Consider the following 18,493-nt stretch of genomic DNA (forward strand, 5'->3'; position numbering starts at 1 on the left):
TTAAGGGCAGGGAGAACCTTGAGTTCTCTCTTGCCAGCCAGGTGAGGATCTAACAAGGAGTTGGCGGTCTGTAACCTGGAAGACAGATCTCTAGAACCTGACCATGCTGGCCCCCTGATATGACTTCCAGCCTCCAGAACTGTGAGAAATAAGTTTCTGTTGCACCCAGTCTATGGTACTTTGTTATAGCAATCTCAACTGACTGAAACAGATATAATAAATATAACATAATAATATATAATAAAAATAAAATTAAATATAAATATATAATAATAAATACAATAAAAATAAGGAAATAATTTCAACATTCTTTTGGACAAACTAAATTTTTTAGGTTTATTAAGACAAATTTCAAGCAAAAAATGAATATACATGTGTCTACTTTTAGCTCTGTCAAAGCCTAACATCACCCTCATTTTTAGGTTCCTATTCTGATTTGCCTGATGTGAGTCCCCAGTATGGGTATAGATGATTCATGAACTAAGAGGTTTGCAACTAAAATATTGACAGATGACTCTACACACTCTTAATAGCAAAGGTAATAGCCCACGTGCTACTCTGAAAGGAATTTTATAAATTAGAAGTAGAATAATACTGCATTTCGCTAGGCAAACTATAGTTCAGAATTGCGTTTCTACATATGTTTATGTAATAAGAAATATCAGTCAAATCCTAAGAACAGTTCCCCCCCCAGACTCAAAAATATGTATGTACGTGGGAGAGCAGGAGGTGAAAATTACTCTGTAAAGATGTTATATATTCTTGTACATAACTGAAACTCAATTAATGACTCTAATCATCTAATTGCTGGGTGCCAAATTCATTCTTTGCATAATAATAGGAGCTAATCTCAGTTGTTTCCACTGCAATTTGCAGCCCTACCTCCAATCTGTTATGTATAAGGCCACCTCGATAAGAAATGTGTGCTATCCCCAGCATACCGTATTGTTATAAATTGCTCTTCTAATGACTTTTAAAAACATTTCTTTTACCTGGTTATAATCTACCACTCGGTGAGGACAGTGGCCATCAGTTGACCGACTTGGAGAACAAGGAAACCACATCACTCTTCAGTCTGTCTCACTCACCAAATTAATGAGCTGTATTACCACCTGCCTCAGGGGAGAGTGTGTGATCAATCCTCCCAGTTCTGGTAATGCTGTCATGGTGATGAATGGCTGAGAGACAGGTTTTAGAGAAAGAAACCTAGTTTGGTTAAAAAGGAAAAAGAACGTAACCTATTTTAATAAGAGCAAAATTAGTACTAGCACCCTACACCATTTTGACCCATGTCACCCTCAAAAATATGAAAGGAAAAGCCTTGTCAACTTAACCCATTCTACTTGTTTACTGTCCTTCCTAATGAGTGATTTGGAGAGACAGCCTTGGTTTTAAGCTAACTGTCAACTGTAGAATTTACAGGAACAGAGAAAGTAGTTAGGAGGCACAGTGGACCTGGGGACCCTCTAGTGAATTCTCAGTGGAAACATATTACCGAGACCCTCGGGAATTATAGTTTTTGACTCCAGATTTTACTAAATTTGCATTAAGGACCAATATTTAGTTAGAGATATGAGAAAGCATTTAATTTCTTTTTGTGGGACCCTAAGTGCTTCATAACCATCTTAATGGGGGCACCTGGGTGGCTCAGTAGTTGAGCATCTGCCTTTGGCTCAAGTTGTGATCCCGGGGTCCTGGGATTGAGTCTCACAACGGGCTCCCTCTCTGTCTGTGTCTCTGCCTCTCTCTCTCTCTCTCTGTGTCTCTCATGAATAAATAAATAAAATCTTAAAAAATAAAAAAAACCTCTTAATAGTCACCTTAACATAAAAAGTTTTGTAAGAACTTCAGTTGCATTTTTGTTGCTTACAAAATACAAACTTTATTAATTTAAGTATTTTTATTGAGATAGATATAAGGACTCCACAGACAAAGAGCTCTAGAACTGTTTTTCTAAGTGTATCTCACTTTCACAGGAACAGGCCACCAAAACCGATCAGGTTTATAGGAACTTGCACATGTTGTGCAAAGAGGAATTCAGAGAGAGCTATGAAATTAAAAAGAGCTATCAGAACGCACTATAAAATTTAACTAGACATAGGTAAAGCTCCAATTTAATAACTACCCTTCACTGTAAATTGGGCATTCCTCAAAAAACACTACACTTGTTAAACGAGTTGTGGAAAATCACATACCACTGGAATTTGCAGAGCACCATTTCTCTCAGAGTTTTAAAACAAAAGTAAACTTAGAATCATTTGTATTTATGTTCCAAAATTCTATCCAGCATTGATATCGATGGAGAATGTTGAAGGTTATTATAATAATTATTTTAAAAAACCATGCTCCATTTTGGTTCCTTAAAAAAAGAAAACTAAATCTCCTTTTTTTTTTTGGAGACTTCTGTAACAAACTAAACTATGGTTGAGTAATAGCACAAGATTTCAAATACGCTCTAGTGATTGTCTAAGGCGTCATATTAGTTTGCTAGGGCTCTCATTACAAAATACCACAGGCTAGGTGGATTAAACAATAGAAATTTGTTTTCTTACAGCTCTGGAGGCTGAAAGTTCAAGATCAAGATGTCAGCAGGGTTGGTTCCCTGTGAGATCTCTCTCCTCAACTTATGGATGACTTCCCTCTTGTTCCCTCTTCACATGATCTTTTTTCCGTGCATGCACATCCCTAGCATCACATTTTCATGTACAAATATCTTCTTCCCTAAGGACACTCATTAGATTGGATTAAGTCCCCTCCATCTTCATTTTAACTTAATCACCTCTCTAAAGACCCTATTTCTAGAGTTACATTCAGAAATACTAGAGGTTAGGACTTCAGCATAATTATTTGGGGAGAGTCACAATTCGGACCAAAAGAAATGCCAAGTCAGCTCGGTGTTTCAAAATTTAAATAATAGTTCTACAAATAGCCTTCTCGGTGTCCACCCCCTGCCCTCCACAAACTATATCTCCCCACTACCTACTCATGTCACCCAAACTGAAAAGAGTATCAATTGCCCTTCGGAAGTTGTATAGGTAAGACGATTATAAACATTCTAAATGGTTAGCAGATAGAATTGCCTATGTAAATGAGCATGTTTAATTTATCCTCAGATTTACAAAATAGATAACCCACCAAGCTCGTTGGTGAAGGAGGAACCACTTTTCCACCTGATGGATGCATGGGGGAAAGCATAAAGAAATGTAGGAATGTCAAACTAACATACTGGGGACGCATATGGGGAGCAAAGGGGACGTGTGATGAAGGCTGCTTATTACTTCGCCCCTTAGATATTGGTGGCCTCAGTAGGTGGCCGTCTTCCATTCACTGTAGTGTTTTCCACAAATCACTTCAGTAAAGAAGACTTATGGAAAAGGAGGTTGTTTTCTTTCTTCCAAACTGGAGAAGGATGGAAGGATGGCTATTTTATTTTATTTTATTATTTTATTTTATTTATTCATTAGAGACAGAGAGAGACAAAGAGAGAGAAAGAGAGAGAGAGAGAGGCAGAGACACAGGCAGAGGGAGAAGCAGGCTGCACACAGGGAGCCCAATGAGGGACTCGATCCCAGGACCCCAGGATCACAACCTGAGCCAAAGGCAGACGCTCAACCACTGAGCCATCCAGGCATCCAGGATGGCTATTTTTATTGGTGGGAATCCTTAGTCATAAGATCAAAATTTTGTAATGCTGGGTTCCACGTTCACCTTGAACAACTAGTATAAATTCTGCTTATTCCAGTTCTTTTGTAATTATATTTACATATTTCTCTTCTCCTCCTTCCTCTCCTCCACCTTCTCTTCTCCCCTCCCCCTTCCGCTCCTCTGAATGCTCCTCCTCCTCCTCCTTCTTCCCCTTCCCTCTTTTGCCATTTTCTTGATTATTCAGTCGTCCAAAGTCTAATTAGGGAAGAGTGGAAGAAAGAGGAGAGAATGTTTTAAAAATGTAAGTTTCGTTTCCCCAGGGCTTTTCTCTAACTCCAAATCTGTCCCACTTACAAAAAAAAAAATAATAATAATAATAAAAAAATAAATTTGGGAATCACGCAGAACTTTAAAATATTTAAAATACTGTTTTGATGCCCCCTTGGCATGCATTGGCAATGACATAGTAGTTCTGGCTGTGATGTAAAATATATGATAATTCTTTAAATGAACACTTAAACATTTTCTAGTATTAAATTTTTATCACTTTACTCTGGTATTTGGAGTCTCTCTATTTAAAGTACTAGCAGTGTTACTCGGCTTAAAAAAAGAAAAAGAAAAAAATAACTAGTAGAACTTTCCCGAGTGTTTATCCTGTGGGATAAGATTGTTCTAAAGTTAAAATCCTCCTTCCTTGTTGCCCAGCACATCCAGTGAAATCTCCCTTAAAGGTGAAGTGACTAATCTTTCACCCTTGAAGGGTAATGATCATGTTAGCGAATGCTGAGTCTGCCTTCCAGTTCCTTAGCCACAAATGTCATCTTGCTACTCTGTCTAAAGCTATTGCTCTGACAGCTTCAAATTGTCAAGTATATGGCACATGAAGTTTTCTTGAATTATTGATAAATCTGCATAATTTGGGGAAGGTGAAAATGGGAACGTGGTCGAATTGATAGTTGCTCTAATTCTTTCTTCGGGGATATGGTATTTTTTTACACGTGTTGCACAGAAGAAAGATCTTATAACTAAACAGTTCATTTTGTAGAAAGTATATTTGTGTAGGAAGATACAAAGGATACTTAGATGGGAAGTCTTGTATCATTCATCAGTATGTGCCCTTAGGGACTTGGTACTTTACAGTGAGCTTGTGATAAATACTGTTTGAATAACTAGAGGAGTTGAGATGGAAACAAAGCAAATTCAGGTATATTAAAATTCAGACCATCAAGAGCACTAAGTCTCAGCTCTAATGCTGCAACTCACTGGTATGCAGAGATCTCCAAACTTTCTCAGTTCACGTATCAGTCTTTTTTTTTTTTTTTTTTTAACAAACCCCATGGCAAAACAAACACAAAAAAACCCCCAGCAGTTGAGTTCACCAAGTAATTCACCTGGAAGACATGCCCTAACAACTTACTATTTACGTCCTAACAACTTAGTAGCCATTTGAAAAAAGAATACGTACCATTTGAAAGAATAAATACTATTTTTATTTCATTCTTGAACAATCACAACTGCTTACCAATAAGGTGTGTTTGTCTGTTGGGCAGTGCACGGCTTCTTAAGCCCCAGCATCAGATTAGACACCCCCACATCATTTTTGGTTCTACATTGATTTTCTCATGCTACCTGCTTTCTAATCTCAGCAATCTTCCAAAACTTAGTTGCTCAAAGATACGCCGTCATGCAAAAGAATGCAGCTCTATTTGATGCCCAAACAGTGAACCACCTAGGGTTAGTAGTTCCTAAGATGTGTGACAAATGTTTCAAGTATTGCTATGATTCCCTTGAATATTTAAAATATCCCTAAATATTCCTAATTAGTTATTGTGATGAACACAGTTTGAGCAAATAATGTGTTTCCAACAATAGTTAGAAAATGTGTTTCCAACAATAGTTAGAATGCTGAGGATATCAAGCATTTTCTTAAAAATAAGAGCATATCCAAAGTTATCTTAATAATACTATTACTTGCTCATGGACTTTCTCCTGTGATGAGAGGGAAGCAATGAATATAACAGCTAGGGTGTGGGAACTGTTCCTAGCCAACAACCTATTTAATCTGGGCCCCTGCACCTGACAACTGTTGCAGATGTGTCATTAATACACTTGGTAATTAAACTTAAGGCAATGGTTTTGATTATAGGCAACATTTATTTCTATACCTAGATATAATAGCACTCCTACCCCCAGCCCCCAGGATCACATTCACACAGGCAAACACTATCTCCAGAAAGAAAAAAAAAAAGTGCCGGTGTAAATCAGTGGTTTGGAACTTTTTGTGAATTAGAATCACCAAGGAGCATATTAAAAATGCAGCTTTCTAGAATCCCTAGGCCTACTCTCTGAAATTCTATAATATGGGGGTACGGCAAAGATATTTTTAAAAAGCTCTCCATGTGATTTTAGTAAAGGCCATTTTGAGAAACACTGGTAGAGGGTATGGCTTGAGTAGCATGATGAAACAAATAATGAGACTCTTATTTTTTTTATGTCTTATTAATGTGCTGTTTGAGTCTGTGTGTGTGCACATGGAAGTTTCACATACATCCTGCCAACACCTAAAGATGATACTAGTCTAATACCAGTGTCACAGACACTTAGCGTGATAGTGGTGGAGTTTATAGTGGTTCAGGATCATATTATTGTGAGTTCTTTATAGATCTTATTCTTTATTTCCCTCAGAGTACATAACTTTGTAAACTTTGTATTCCTTAACCCTTTATATCCTCCAAGGGTACTTTAGGGCTTTAGCCATAGTAGGAACTCAATAAATATCAATTATTCGTGGTTCTTTTTTTTTTAGGTCTTATTTATTTATTCATGAGAGACAGAGAGAGGCAGAGACACAGACAGAGAGAAGCAGGCTCCCTGAAGGGAGCCTGATGTGGAACTCAATCCTAGGACCCCGGGATCATGCCCTTAGGCAGGTGCTCAACCACTGAGCCTTTACATATGGTTTTTAATCTAGGCTGAACATTAATATCACTTAGAGAAGTTCTTAAAATATTAATTATCCAAGACTCCTCAAACTAAGTGAAGTAGAATTTGTGCAGATGAGGCCTAGTACAGCCAGAGTTGAGAACCACTGAGTTGTATGTGTCTTTGCACCTCTGCTATTACCAAATGTATGCATTTCACATCCATCTGATTGGGCTTATGAGTATGTGTGTGTGGGGGGGTGTGCATATGTGTATGTGTGTATGCACACACGTGTTTTTATGGGATTCTTTTCCAAGATAATACAATCATAAAATATATATAAAGGAGTAGCTTTTTCTTCACAAGGATTTGTTTACTCCCATGTTTTCTGGGCACTTATTATTCTTTCTCAATTCCTTTATTGGAGATGTGGAGATTATAACCAGTATCACCGCCCTCTACCTGCTGTCACCTGGGAGAGTTTTTTGTAACATTTACGAGTTTGCTTGGCAACTCTATTCCATTCTTTCATACTCTTTCCTGCAAATAAGCTGCTCAGCCACTTGGTGGTGATAAGTACTTTATTCATGATGGTTAATTACCCACTGTGCTTTTTGAGATCTAGTAAAATTAGTTTCCCATTATTTTCAGATTTTAAAAATTGTTTAAACAATGAAAATAGCAAATATTGAAATGTACGGCAAACAATTCCAAATAGAACTTGCAAAGAAATAAGAAAAGTTTGATTCAGTGACTTCCTCATAATCCCTGCATATAATTTAGTTGTAATTTAGATCTCGTGCTCAAATTTTGATCAAAATATTCTGTTTTTTTTTTTTTTTAAAACAAAGACTCACCGCTTACACCACTGTTTTCTAGTTCGTTGATTCTAAGATATCATTAGCTATGGGATGCATTCCAAGTCCTAGAGGTTAAATGTTAAAAAAAGAAAAAAAAAAAAGGTAAGAGGGACGCTTGGGTGGCGTCTGCTTTTGGCTCAGTCATGATCCCAGGGTCCTGGGATTGAATCCTGCATTGGGCTCCCTGCAGGGAGCCTACTTCTCCCTCTGTTTGTGTCTGTGCCTCTCTCTCTGTGTCTTTGAAAGAAGGAAGGAAGGAAGGAAGGAAGGAAGGAAGGAAGGAAGGAAGGAAAGAGAATCTTTTTTAAAAAGTGAGAAACAATGAAATGCTGTTTGCAGAATCCACTGGAGTCCTAATGCACGCGAGACATTTAATAAATAAGTCTAGGAAAGGAAAGAAGAAAGGAAGAAAGCATGTGAGGATGAAGATTGAGGAGGGGAGGGGCAAGAAGAGAGAGGAAGAAAAGCAAGAAAATAGGCCGCACAGAATAGTCACATGCCCTTCCCAAAGCACTGGCATAATTCTGAGCCTTTCTGGGTAGAAAATTTTTCCAATTTTCCTTTTCACGGATAGAGATTTTATATATTATATCAATAGTAATCCTTTTCTCAGTTCATAAAAATGAAGCCACCGAGTAGACATCTTTGTAACCCGGGCCTGTAAGCTCCTGGGTGCTCTTCTCCAGATGGAAGGGAGGAAAAACAGACGTGGCTACCTTTGGACCTCAGTGCTCCCCCTTGATGGCTCCTTTATATCCTTTAGCTGCCATTTAAATGTCACTTCCTCTGACAAGCATTCCTGGACTCTCCAATCTAAAGGTTGTCCCTTCCTGTTATCCCCGCCTAGAGTGTCTTATCCTTTGTTCTCTTCAGACTGTCTCTTCATCCGCACAAGGCACTCATCAAGTAGCCTGAAGGTGTAACTTCCTTCCAAAAGCATATGTACTTTATTTTATTTTATTTAGCATATGTACTTTAACAAAGATATCAAAGATCAAAAAACATCTAGGAACCAAAGGAATGGAAGCCTACTTCCTAATCACAAGACTCGGTTTAAAAATAAACACAGAGATATGCACTAATGCTTCATGCTCTTAAAACCACAAAACTAAAAATGTATGGTTAATCCCCGAGGGTAACTGAGAACAAAGCTCTGTACCGAGGGCAGTAAGAGTGAAACAAGGACAGACTTGACTTACTTCCACATTTTCCTGGAGCTGGACTGCTAAAGAGCTACTATGGAAGCTTACTGTGATTTATGTAAACTAGGAGGTAAGCTTATGTGATTCCAACCCATCTTCTTGTTTTGGGGCAAGTTATGCATAAACTGGGCCAGAGAGCTGAGCTAAATTCCATTCTAAAATTTGGCTAGAGAGGGGTATTTGAGAATCTATTCTATAAGGTTAGGAATTCCTTCTTATGGCGAATTGGAGGCTGTATCTATTTTAAGTCTGTCGTGTTTTACTGTAGGACACTTACTACTCTGTCTTTACTAGAGAAGGAGAAGAACAAGACTGTTGAGACAGGAGTTTCATTCCCCCTTTGCTAACTTTGGGTGAGAGAAGAGGAAAACCTGAAAGTGTTTTGTTGTAGTTGGCACCTTCTTTCCCTCCCTCAGCCACACCATCTTTGTCTTTGCATCACATCACACCCTATCATCCGAGGTAGAACCCAGGGGTGGGGATCTGGGGATATTCAATCCCAAAGCTGCTGGTCCCAGAACCTGTTCATGAGCTGCTGCCTCATCACATGTGTGAAAATCCCTTAATATGGCAGCTGAGGGTTGTCTGGGTGGCTCAGTGGTTGAGCAGCTGCCTTTGGCTCAGGCTGTGATCCCGGGATCCAGGATCGAGTCCCACATCAGGCTCCCTGCATGGAGCCTGCTTCTCCCTCTGTGTCTCCGCCTCTCTCTCTCTCTTTCTGTGTCTCTCATGAATAAATAAATAAAATCTTAAAAAAAAATATGCCAGCTGATTATCTCCATATGTGTTAAGAAACAGATGGGGGTGTTTGTTTTGATTTTTTTGTTGTTTTGATTTTTTTTTTTTTTTAGTTTTATTTATTTATGATAGTCACAGAGAGAGAGAAAGAGAGGCAGAGACACAGGCAGAGGGAGAAGCAGGCTCCATGCACCGGGAGCCCGACGTGGGATTCGATCCCAGGTCTCCAGGATCACGCCCTGGGCCAAAGGCAGGCGCCAAACCGCTGCGCCACCCAGGGATCCCTGTTGTTTTGATTTTTATATAGTTTACATACACAGAACTTTAAAGGATTATGAAATAGGGAAATACATAGAATATCCATAAAAGGAATTAAAATATTAGATTCCAAAAGTGATAAAAGTAGATTCTAGCTTTTAGGGGCTAAACAATCAAAGATTCAGATGATATTGATTGTTCTGACTTAACATACTCTCTTTACATATTTATTTCTAAAAAGATTTTATTTATTTATTCATGAGAGACACAGAGGCATAGGCAGAGGGACAAGCAAGCTCTTTGAAGGGAGCCTGATGTGGGACTGGATCCCAGGCCCCGGGATCATGTCCTGAGCCGAAGGCAGGACCTCAACCACTGAGCCACCCCCTCTTTACATATTTAGATTTTAGGACAGTGCAATAGTCTAAAATATCACTAGCTAGGTATTAGAAATAAAAGCTTGGATATGTAGTACTACAGAAATGTATCTTAAAAAAATTATGTAGGAAATTCAAACTAATTCTTGACATAAGTCATTTTCATGTTCTTTCCAGTCATCTCTAATTTACATTATGCTATTTCTACAAACTTCCTATTGTAAAGAGTAAAACATACCTGCCTACTTGAGAGTTATAGGATATAGACCTGATAAAGTATTAAATTCATTTAATTTAGAACATAAAGAAGTCATATTTTATTATTTGTCTTCAGAAAAAAGTGATTATTTTTGTCTTTTTAAAAAATTATATTTTACTTATTTATATGAGAGAGAGAGAGAGAGGGAGAAAGCACCAGCAGGATGAGCAGCAGGCAGAGGGAGAGGGAGAAGGAGGCTCCCTGCTATGTGGGGCTCAATTCCAGAACCCTGGGACCATGACCTAAGCTAAAGGCATACGCTTAACTGGCTGAGCCACCCAGGTGTCCCCATTTTTATCCTTCAGTTTGAGCAAGGAAAGAACAACGAAAAATAACAGAATCTTAAATAGTTGCATACTTTTGTTGCCCAAAGTATACATTGTATGTGTGTATTTATATACTTTAAAATTATTTTTTGAAGTTATCTACATACATAAAACCTTTAAGTAAATTTTAAATGTACATGCAACTTTAAAATAAGATTTTAAAATAACTTTAAACATAATTAACTTATATACAAAAATAATAATCATGTATTTATATATAAATAAGTTAAAAATAATTTAAAAGTTCTATGGATTAAATGAACCTATTAGAGACATAACAATAAATAACACTGATGAGGGGCACCTGGGTGGCTCAGTCGGTCAAGTGTCTGACTCTTGATTTTGACTCGGGTCATGATCTGGGGGTCCTTCAATTAAGCCTCAAGTTGGGCTCTACGCTCATCGCGCAGTCAGCTTGGGATTCTCTCCCTCTCCTTCTGCCCCTCCCCCAGTATGTGCTTTCTCTCTTCCTCTTTTTCGTAAGGAAATAAGTAAGTAAACAAATAAATAAGGAAATAAATAAATAACACTGATGAGCCAATATAACAATATTGTCCTATTAGGACTGTTTGCAGATTCCATGGGTGACATTCCAGTTTGTTGTCTCCCACTCTTTCAAAGAATGGATTATTACATAAGCCCACAGGTAAATATTGATTGACTTGTCTTCATCAGTACTTGCATGGTTTATGAATTTAAAGGTTCTTGCCCTGACTTTGAGAACAGGTACTTCAAGTTTTTAAGCACATCTCTGATTTTTGCCCCAACGTTCTCAAGCTTTGGAAATGATCCAGTTTTATTCCGCAAAGTGTTGTGTTAGGTACTCCTTCTACATAATGCTAACTTTAGATGGAAAAGCTGATATGACAGAGTGATTAAAGAAATAACATGTCTCCATAATTTGAATTTTACCCAATAGTGAATTCAGTAGCAGAATTATGGAGGATATTGAAGCTGTTTAAGATTAATGAGGCTTATGGTCATAAAGACAATAAAAGCCGGCTTTGAGTATATCTTTGAGTTTGATGTGGCAAGTTTCCAAATCTGGTTTTACTCACATCCTGTATTTCCAAATAGATTGAACATTAACAGTGCAATTGAACTGCTTAAGAAATAATTACTGACGTATTTTAAAGTACACTTAGGACATTAAATAGGACAGTTGAAGAAATATATAAAGAGATGTATGTTTTAAGCAATAAATGCTGAAGTATGAGCAAAGAGGATGAGCAAAAAGCAAAGAGTATGAACACAATAGTGAATGCAACGTTTCACCTCCTGTGTTGACACTGCTGGGATGTGCTTCTGGATTCTAGCCCTGAGAGTACTCTCTCAACCATGCGGAAATACTAAAAGTAAACAAAAATACTTATTATTTGCCATTTTTTTTCCTATTTAGGAAATAGAAAATTGCTCCAACTGTTCAGACTTGAATGGTTGCATCCCAAGATTAAGTGAAGAGCACAAAAGAGGACTTGAATCAGAAGATATAGGAGGCAGAAATTCGGTAGACCTCTTCCAGACCTTACAAATACCCTTTGTGAAATCACAGGGCATTTCTAACACCCCTTTCTCAGGGTAGATGCACCCACATAAAATATTCCAGAGAAACCTGTACTTCTAAAAATTGTCTTTGGGATTTGATTAGGGTATCACCGCGACTCTCTGTGAACATAAGAATTGAGAGGAGCTTGCGAATGCTCTGTGAAAATGCTACCATTGTTGAGGAGAGTGTGTCCTGTGGAATGCCCTGACCATTTGGCTCCACATCAAGTGTAGAGTGTACAAGTGTGAAAAGGGAAGTGATTTTTAAATATATTTCCTTCATTGCTTTGACTCTTGGCCCATTGCATATTGGCCTTTTGGCTTTTATATTCAAGAGACAAAAAGCATAAATTCAACTGAGTTCTGGTAGCCAAAGAAAATTACATTATAAACGTCAACTGCCAGTTGTACTATTTCTTTCCTATTTTGCAACCAATATAACATATTAAATTTCCCTCCATTAGGAGTATACATTTTAAAAGCTGTATATAGTGTATTGAAATGTTTCCCCAGTCTTGTAACTACTACAGAGTTAGCCAGGAAAAAGCTGCCATCAGGATGCCACAATTTTTAACTATGAACTGTATTCTCAAAATACCATAACTAGATTCTAGGTATATAACAGAGTTGCCTTTCTGTGATTTTGAAATCTAGGGATTTGGTGTGAGAATAAAATTAAGGCTGATTTTATTGTTTTCGTAGGAAGCTCATCTACGCGATCCATTAAAAATTAAATGCAAGGGGCCATAAAAGTGAAAAAGTAGCTTTCTAATATTTTTCATGACTGTCTCAAAGAAAGATAAAGATTTATTTTCTGACACTGGACAGTGACTACAGCCAGGACTAGAGAAAAGTGATCTCCCTTGGGTTGTCTGCAGTCTGCACTTTGACTTCCTCCTCTTGGCCCAATTTAGTCCAGACATTTCAACAGCTTGACTAAGCCTCATCACCATTTAGCTGCCAAATTCGGTGGCTGCCAATATCACTAGTAGCTTTTTAAGTACACCTGTTGCCAGCACTATGTTTGTGAGTCAAGAAGACTAGACATTTCTGGTCTTACTCTAGTGGCTAGGATCTTTTTTCAAAGGAAAATTATTTTTAATATTACCTCACTATCCTTCATTTGGGAAAACTTTTTTTTTTCTAGCAAGTTTCGCTTCTTACGGAGAAGTTGCATTTACAATGAACACAGTAGATAACATCTGATCTGGTTTAGCCTACGGAAAATCAATCAATTGGTAATCAATTGGTAATCAATACTATGTTTAATTTTTATTTTTAATTGTGTGGGGCCAGCAAAGTTATATGAATAATAAAATGTGAAACTTAGTGTAAGCTGACAGGCTTTAAATGTAATAATCAAGTATCATTTACAGCAAAGTTAACCTGATGGTTAATGGTATGTATTGTGGGGTAATTAGGATAAACGTACCTCCTATAAAGGACTGTAATTGGTGCATTTCATGGAGCCGAACACCATTTTTGGAGCAAGTTTGGCGGGAGATAATAGAAAAGCAGTTAATGCTAGACTCTGCTGGAAAGATCCCTGAGGCCAGAGGAGCTGCTTTGGCCAGATCTCTCTGTTTTCCATTAGCATTTGCTCCAGGCCAGGGGCCCGTGGCTGGGGCAACCCTCGCTTATCTCCACGTAGGCTGCTAAAAAAGCCACAATGAGAAAGTGCAGTGGATTCAGTTCCACAGTCTTAACAACCTTTAAAACACTTTGCTACTACATAGCTATAGCTCTGTAGTCTCTTAAGGTGAAGCAAGAGGACACATACAGATGATTTCAATACTTTGGGCACCATATAGACCCTAATAAAATATTTCCTAGATAAAACCCTTGTGGCTACGAGGGTTTCGTGACCTCATTTTGATTTATTTGCTTATGGGTATTCATAAGGTCTGTAAGTTTTCCCCATAGCAATGAAATGCCAGGTCTATAGATGAATCTGAAGTTTATTTAAACGGGGATGTTTTATTATCAATCTATGTTTTTTAAAAGGTAGTGCAAAAGATATTAAAATACAAACAAAAACCCCCAAAACCTTTAATCATAGTTCCTGTACCGTATCAGGTTGAAATATCTTCAGCCTGGGAATATCTGGTTTTTTCCTTCCAGGTGTGCTGTGTAGGACTCGAGTGACGTGGTTCTTATTTGACAGACTGTTGTTAATTTGTTGTGATGTGACAGGACGGGGCAGTTCAAATACCAACTTCACTGGCTTCATCTTGGTCTCCTTTCTTACCTCACATCCAACCCACTGGCAAATCTTAGAAATAGATCTGGAATCTGGCCATTCTTATTATCCCCACTGTATGCACAATGGTGTAAGTCACCAATATTTTTTACTCGACCATTAGAACAGTCTTCGAATTGTTCTGGTCTGTTCTCCACAGTGCAGCTCTTCTATCCTCAATGAGTCTGCTTTGGTGACCCCTTCCACGACTCTCCGTTTCATTCAGAATAAATTCCAAAACTTACCAAGGTTCTATTTTGTCCCCTTCCTGCACCCCACCCCCTCTTCTGATCCCATCTGTTAGTGCTCTCCCTTTGTTCACTGGATTTTAGTTACACTTTTCTCCTGTTCATTCCTCAAACATACCAAGCCCAGTTCCACTCAGGGTCTTTGCACTTGCTGTTCCTTCTAGGTCGAATGCTTTAGCCCTAGAAAGATGCATGGCTCAATTTTTCACTTTCTTCAGGTCTCTGCTCAAATGTCCGAGAGGCCTTCCCAGATCAATATATTTCAAACAGCACGCTCCCTTTGCCGTCTCCTTACCCTACTTTATTTTTGTATGAATCACCATCTGACATAGTACGCGTTTCCTGGCTGCTGGTGTTGATAATTGCCATTTCTTCTACAGTGTAAGCTCCATGATAACAAGGACTTTGTATCTTGGTAACTATTATATCTTCTTTCCTTAGAACAGTGACTAGTACATTTATTATTCCTTATTGAGCCAATGGAATTAGCATCTCTTCTTGAGATCTTGACTTACCTTTCTTTTTGGGCAAAAAATAAACTTTCCAAATCTTAATTCCATACCTTTACTTTTTTTTTTTTTTTTTGTAAATTTAGGATATTTCATTTTATTTTATGCTCAAGTGATTATGGGGGGTTGGGAAGTTTGTAATTTATAGGGCAGGCAGGCAGGCTGGCGATTCAGGTAAGAATTGCAATCTTAAAAAAAAATTGCAATCTCGAGTGTGAATTCTACAGGGCAGACAGGTAGGCTGGAACCTCAAATTTCTGCGCTGCGCCTGTGAAGCTCAATTCATCATTTGGCAAACCTGTCTTTGCTCTTAAGGCCTCTAACTGATGAAGTTCACCCTGTCATACGAACTTGTAAAGATTCTGGCATTAGTGCCTCATTGACTTGTGGGCCAGCAATTTTAGCGGGGCTCAGCTGGAGGAATTTTTTTCTGCTCTGCGTGATGTTGGCTGCAAGAGCTGGTTTGATTTACAGGGTCCGGGATGGGTTCACCCACGTGCCTAAAACCTTGGTGGGAGGCCTAGAGGGCCGAGCGATCTCAGGGGCTCTCCATGTGGTCTTCCCAGTAGGGTAGCTGCACTTACAGGGAGGCTCACAGCTCCAGAGCCCGAGTTGCAAATGCCAGGTCTCTGAAGGCCTCGCCTAGAATCTTTCACAGTGTAGCTTCTCCCAAACTCCACCACTCAAAGCCACCAGAGATCAGCGCAGATACAAGTGGGGAGGGAATGAGGCTCCACCTCCGTGGGAGGAACGTGCAAGAGCTCGCGGCCCACAGCATCTGCGAGTGAGCAGACGCGTACCAGTGTCCTCTTGACACCCCCGTGGCTTTAACTTTTGAAGTCTTGGAGCTGTAATCTGTTCATTCTTGGTTCCAACCCCTTGGGTGGGTAAGCAGAGCTAGTGCAAGACCTGGGGGGTGGTGGGGGGGCAGTAACAGCTACTGAAGGGGTACTTAGGGGCTAGGTTCTGGTCTTGGAAGCACCTTGCTTACCTCGTTTAATTCTAACCTGGTCCTGCTGATGAGTATTATTACTGTTCTTGTGCTCACCTCGGGGGGAGGTGAGAGAACTTGCTGCCACGTCACCGAGTTCATGCGGGAGGGGGGTGGTGGTGCGAAGATTAGGGCCCCGGCCTGCTCGGGGTCATCTGCAGCAACCGTGCCCAGGTGCTCCCGGAGGAGAGTCTCGGGGCTCCGCTGGAGCCCCGGGGTCCGGGGGGGGGGGGGGGGTGTGTGTGTCCGGTGCCTCCCAGTCCGCAGTAGCTGCTCAGCATTGCGGAACGCCCCAACAGCCCCAACAGCCCTAACAGCGGCGTCCCCGATGCCAGGCGTGGTTAGCGCAGAGGTAGTTCGAACCACCTGGTCAAAGAGGGTGGAATCGACACGCCGGGATCCGGGGGGCGCGGGGCGGGTGCACCGGGGGAGCTCGCTGCTTGCACGCGGCGGCCTGCACGTGCCAGCGGGGAGGGAGAGGGAGAGGGAGAGGGAGAGGGCGCAGGCTCCGGGCAGCGGCCGCCCCGGGCTGGGGGGAGCCGGGCGGCGGGGCCCGGGCGCGGGAGGAGGAGCCGGCGGCCGCCCCGCCCCGCTCCCCGGGGCTGCCGGGATGTTTACACCGCTGACAGCGGCGGCCGCGGGAGGAGGGGCGGGAGGCGCGGAGGATGGGCCGCCGCTAGGCTCGCCCTCGGGCCGCGCCTCGCCGTGCGCAGGGTGGGGGCCGCGCCGGCAGCGTCCGCGGGGGCGGCGCGGCGGGAGGTGGCGATCGGCTCCCGGCCTCGCAGCCACAGCCCCCGGCCCAGCGGGCCTCTCCGCGGCGCCGCCCGGCCCAGCCGCCCCGGGGCCCCCGGCGGGCAGGAGCGCCGGAAACTTGCAACGTCCCGGTGAGTGGCTGCCGGGGCTCGGGCGCCCGGGGCCGGGCGGGGCTGCCCGCGGGAGGCGGGCGCGCAGGGCGAGGTCGGGAGCGCGCGGGCGGCCTGCGGGGTCCCCCGGCGGGGCGGCGGGGCGGGGCGCGCCGGGCGGGGGCGGGGGCGGGCGGCAGGAGCCCGGTGCCCCGCTCGGGCTTGGCGGCCCGGGGCTGCCGTGGGCGCCGCCGTAACTAAGAAGCTCCGCGGCGGCGGCGGCGGCGGCGGCAACAGGTCTCTGGTTGCAGGACCCGAGGAACTTGGGCGAAGTCCCGCCTCCCGGCCCTCGGCTGCTGCTCATTGGCGGCGCCGGTTATTTATCCGTCGCTGATTGGTTGGGTCCGGCTGTCAGGCTTCGGCGGCGGCCCGACTTCGGAGGAGTGAAGTTCGCCGGGCAGAGTGGGCGGGGGGAGCGGCGCGGCCGAGGGAGTAGCCGACGGAGTAGCTGAGGTCGCCTGAGAAGTGCAGGGAGGATGGCCGACCCGGCGGGGAGTGGGGTTTCGTGGGACCCCGCTAGATTTAGCAGGTGTGTGTGTGTGCGTGAGATTGCAAGGCAATAGAGAACCTTGGTGGTGACGGTGGCAATGCAAAAATAAGTTGAGAATTGAGGCCGGAGCCAGGGAGACCAAGGGGACCCCCATAAAAAGAAAAAGAAAAAAAAAAAAAAGAGAAGCCCACATTGCCGTAGCACAACCTACAGGATGCTGCAGTGGGTGCTGGAGAACTCGAGTTGCCTCTTCGCGGTGTCCTGCAGGCCTTGGGAGATGATGTGTCCGACAGGTAAATCGTGGTCTCTCGTGGCTGTACTCCTGGTTACGCAGAGGTACTGAAAATAGACTAATTTTACGGGAGGGCATGTCGCATCCTTGGGCAGCCCTGCAGACGGGACTGGGAAGCCTGAAAACATTACAAAAACGACGTGATTTTTCCCTGCTCCGACTACTGATCGTGAGGATGCTGTTGTAAGAATCGAGGGCGCGCACTTTGTGGAGCGTCGCGTACCTGTCGTTAACCAGAACGACGGCTTCTGACTCTTCTTCCTCCCCAGAGTTTGCAGCGCCGAGAAAGTACGCGCACTCCCTGCAGGCGCCGGTAGTGTGTCCTGCGAGGTCGCCCTGCAGGCCAGAGGACAGAACGCGTGCGTGGTGGTGACTGCGTGCGGGAGCTCGAGCTGCTGCGGGTGTGGCCGGGGGACAGGCGGACAGAGCGCTGGGAGCGGTGGGTGATGGATCAAGCGAGAGGCACCATCAGCGCTGGCCGAATGGACGCCGAGGATTGCGGGCTTTAGTACTTGGCCAAGGCCAGCGCACCGGGAGCAGTTAACGTAAACCCTAAGCCGTCGTGTCCTTCCCAGGGGTAGGAATCCTCTGCTGCCCGCGGGGGATCCAGTCCACAGCTTGCTTCGTCCCTAAAACCGCAGCATCTCTCCGGCCCGTCCGGGACGAGGCGCTTGCTGGGGGGGGCGGGGG

At 42.6% G+C, this 18,493-nt stretch overlaps 1 protein-coding gene across 5 annotated transcripts in view; it reads left to right on the top strand.

Moving 5' to 3' along the window:
* Positions 1 to 16,731: 16,731 nt before the first annotated feature.
* Positions 16,732 to 18,493, top strand: part of NEK7 (NIMA related kinase 7) — a 158,271-nt gene continuing 156,509 nt past the window's right edge. The window contains exon 1 of one of the 5 annotated variants that reach the window (XM_072733433.1): positions 16,732 to 17,003. Coding sequence is in view for 1 of the 5 variants with exons in the window: in XM_072733426.1 (XP_072589527.1) it covers positions 17,498 to 17,550 (53 nt within the window). In the remaining 4 variants the exon portion in view is untranslated. Of the gene's footprint in view, positions 17,004 to 17,350; positions 18,381 to 18,493 lie in introns of those variants that run through there. The other 4 variants (XM_072733426.1, XM_072733429.1, XM_072733428.1 and 1 more) reach the window with 4 other exon arrangements.

This window comes from Vulpes vulpes, chromosome 13, assembly GCF_048418805.1.
Source record: "Vulpes vulpes isolate BD-2025 chromosome 13, VulVul3, whole genome shotgun sequence".
Classification (NCBI taxonomy): Eukaryota; Metazoa; Chordata; class Mammalia; order Carnivora; family Canidae; genus Vulpes; species Vulpes vulpes.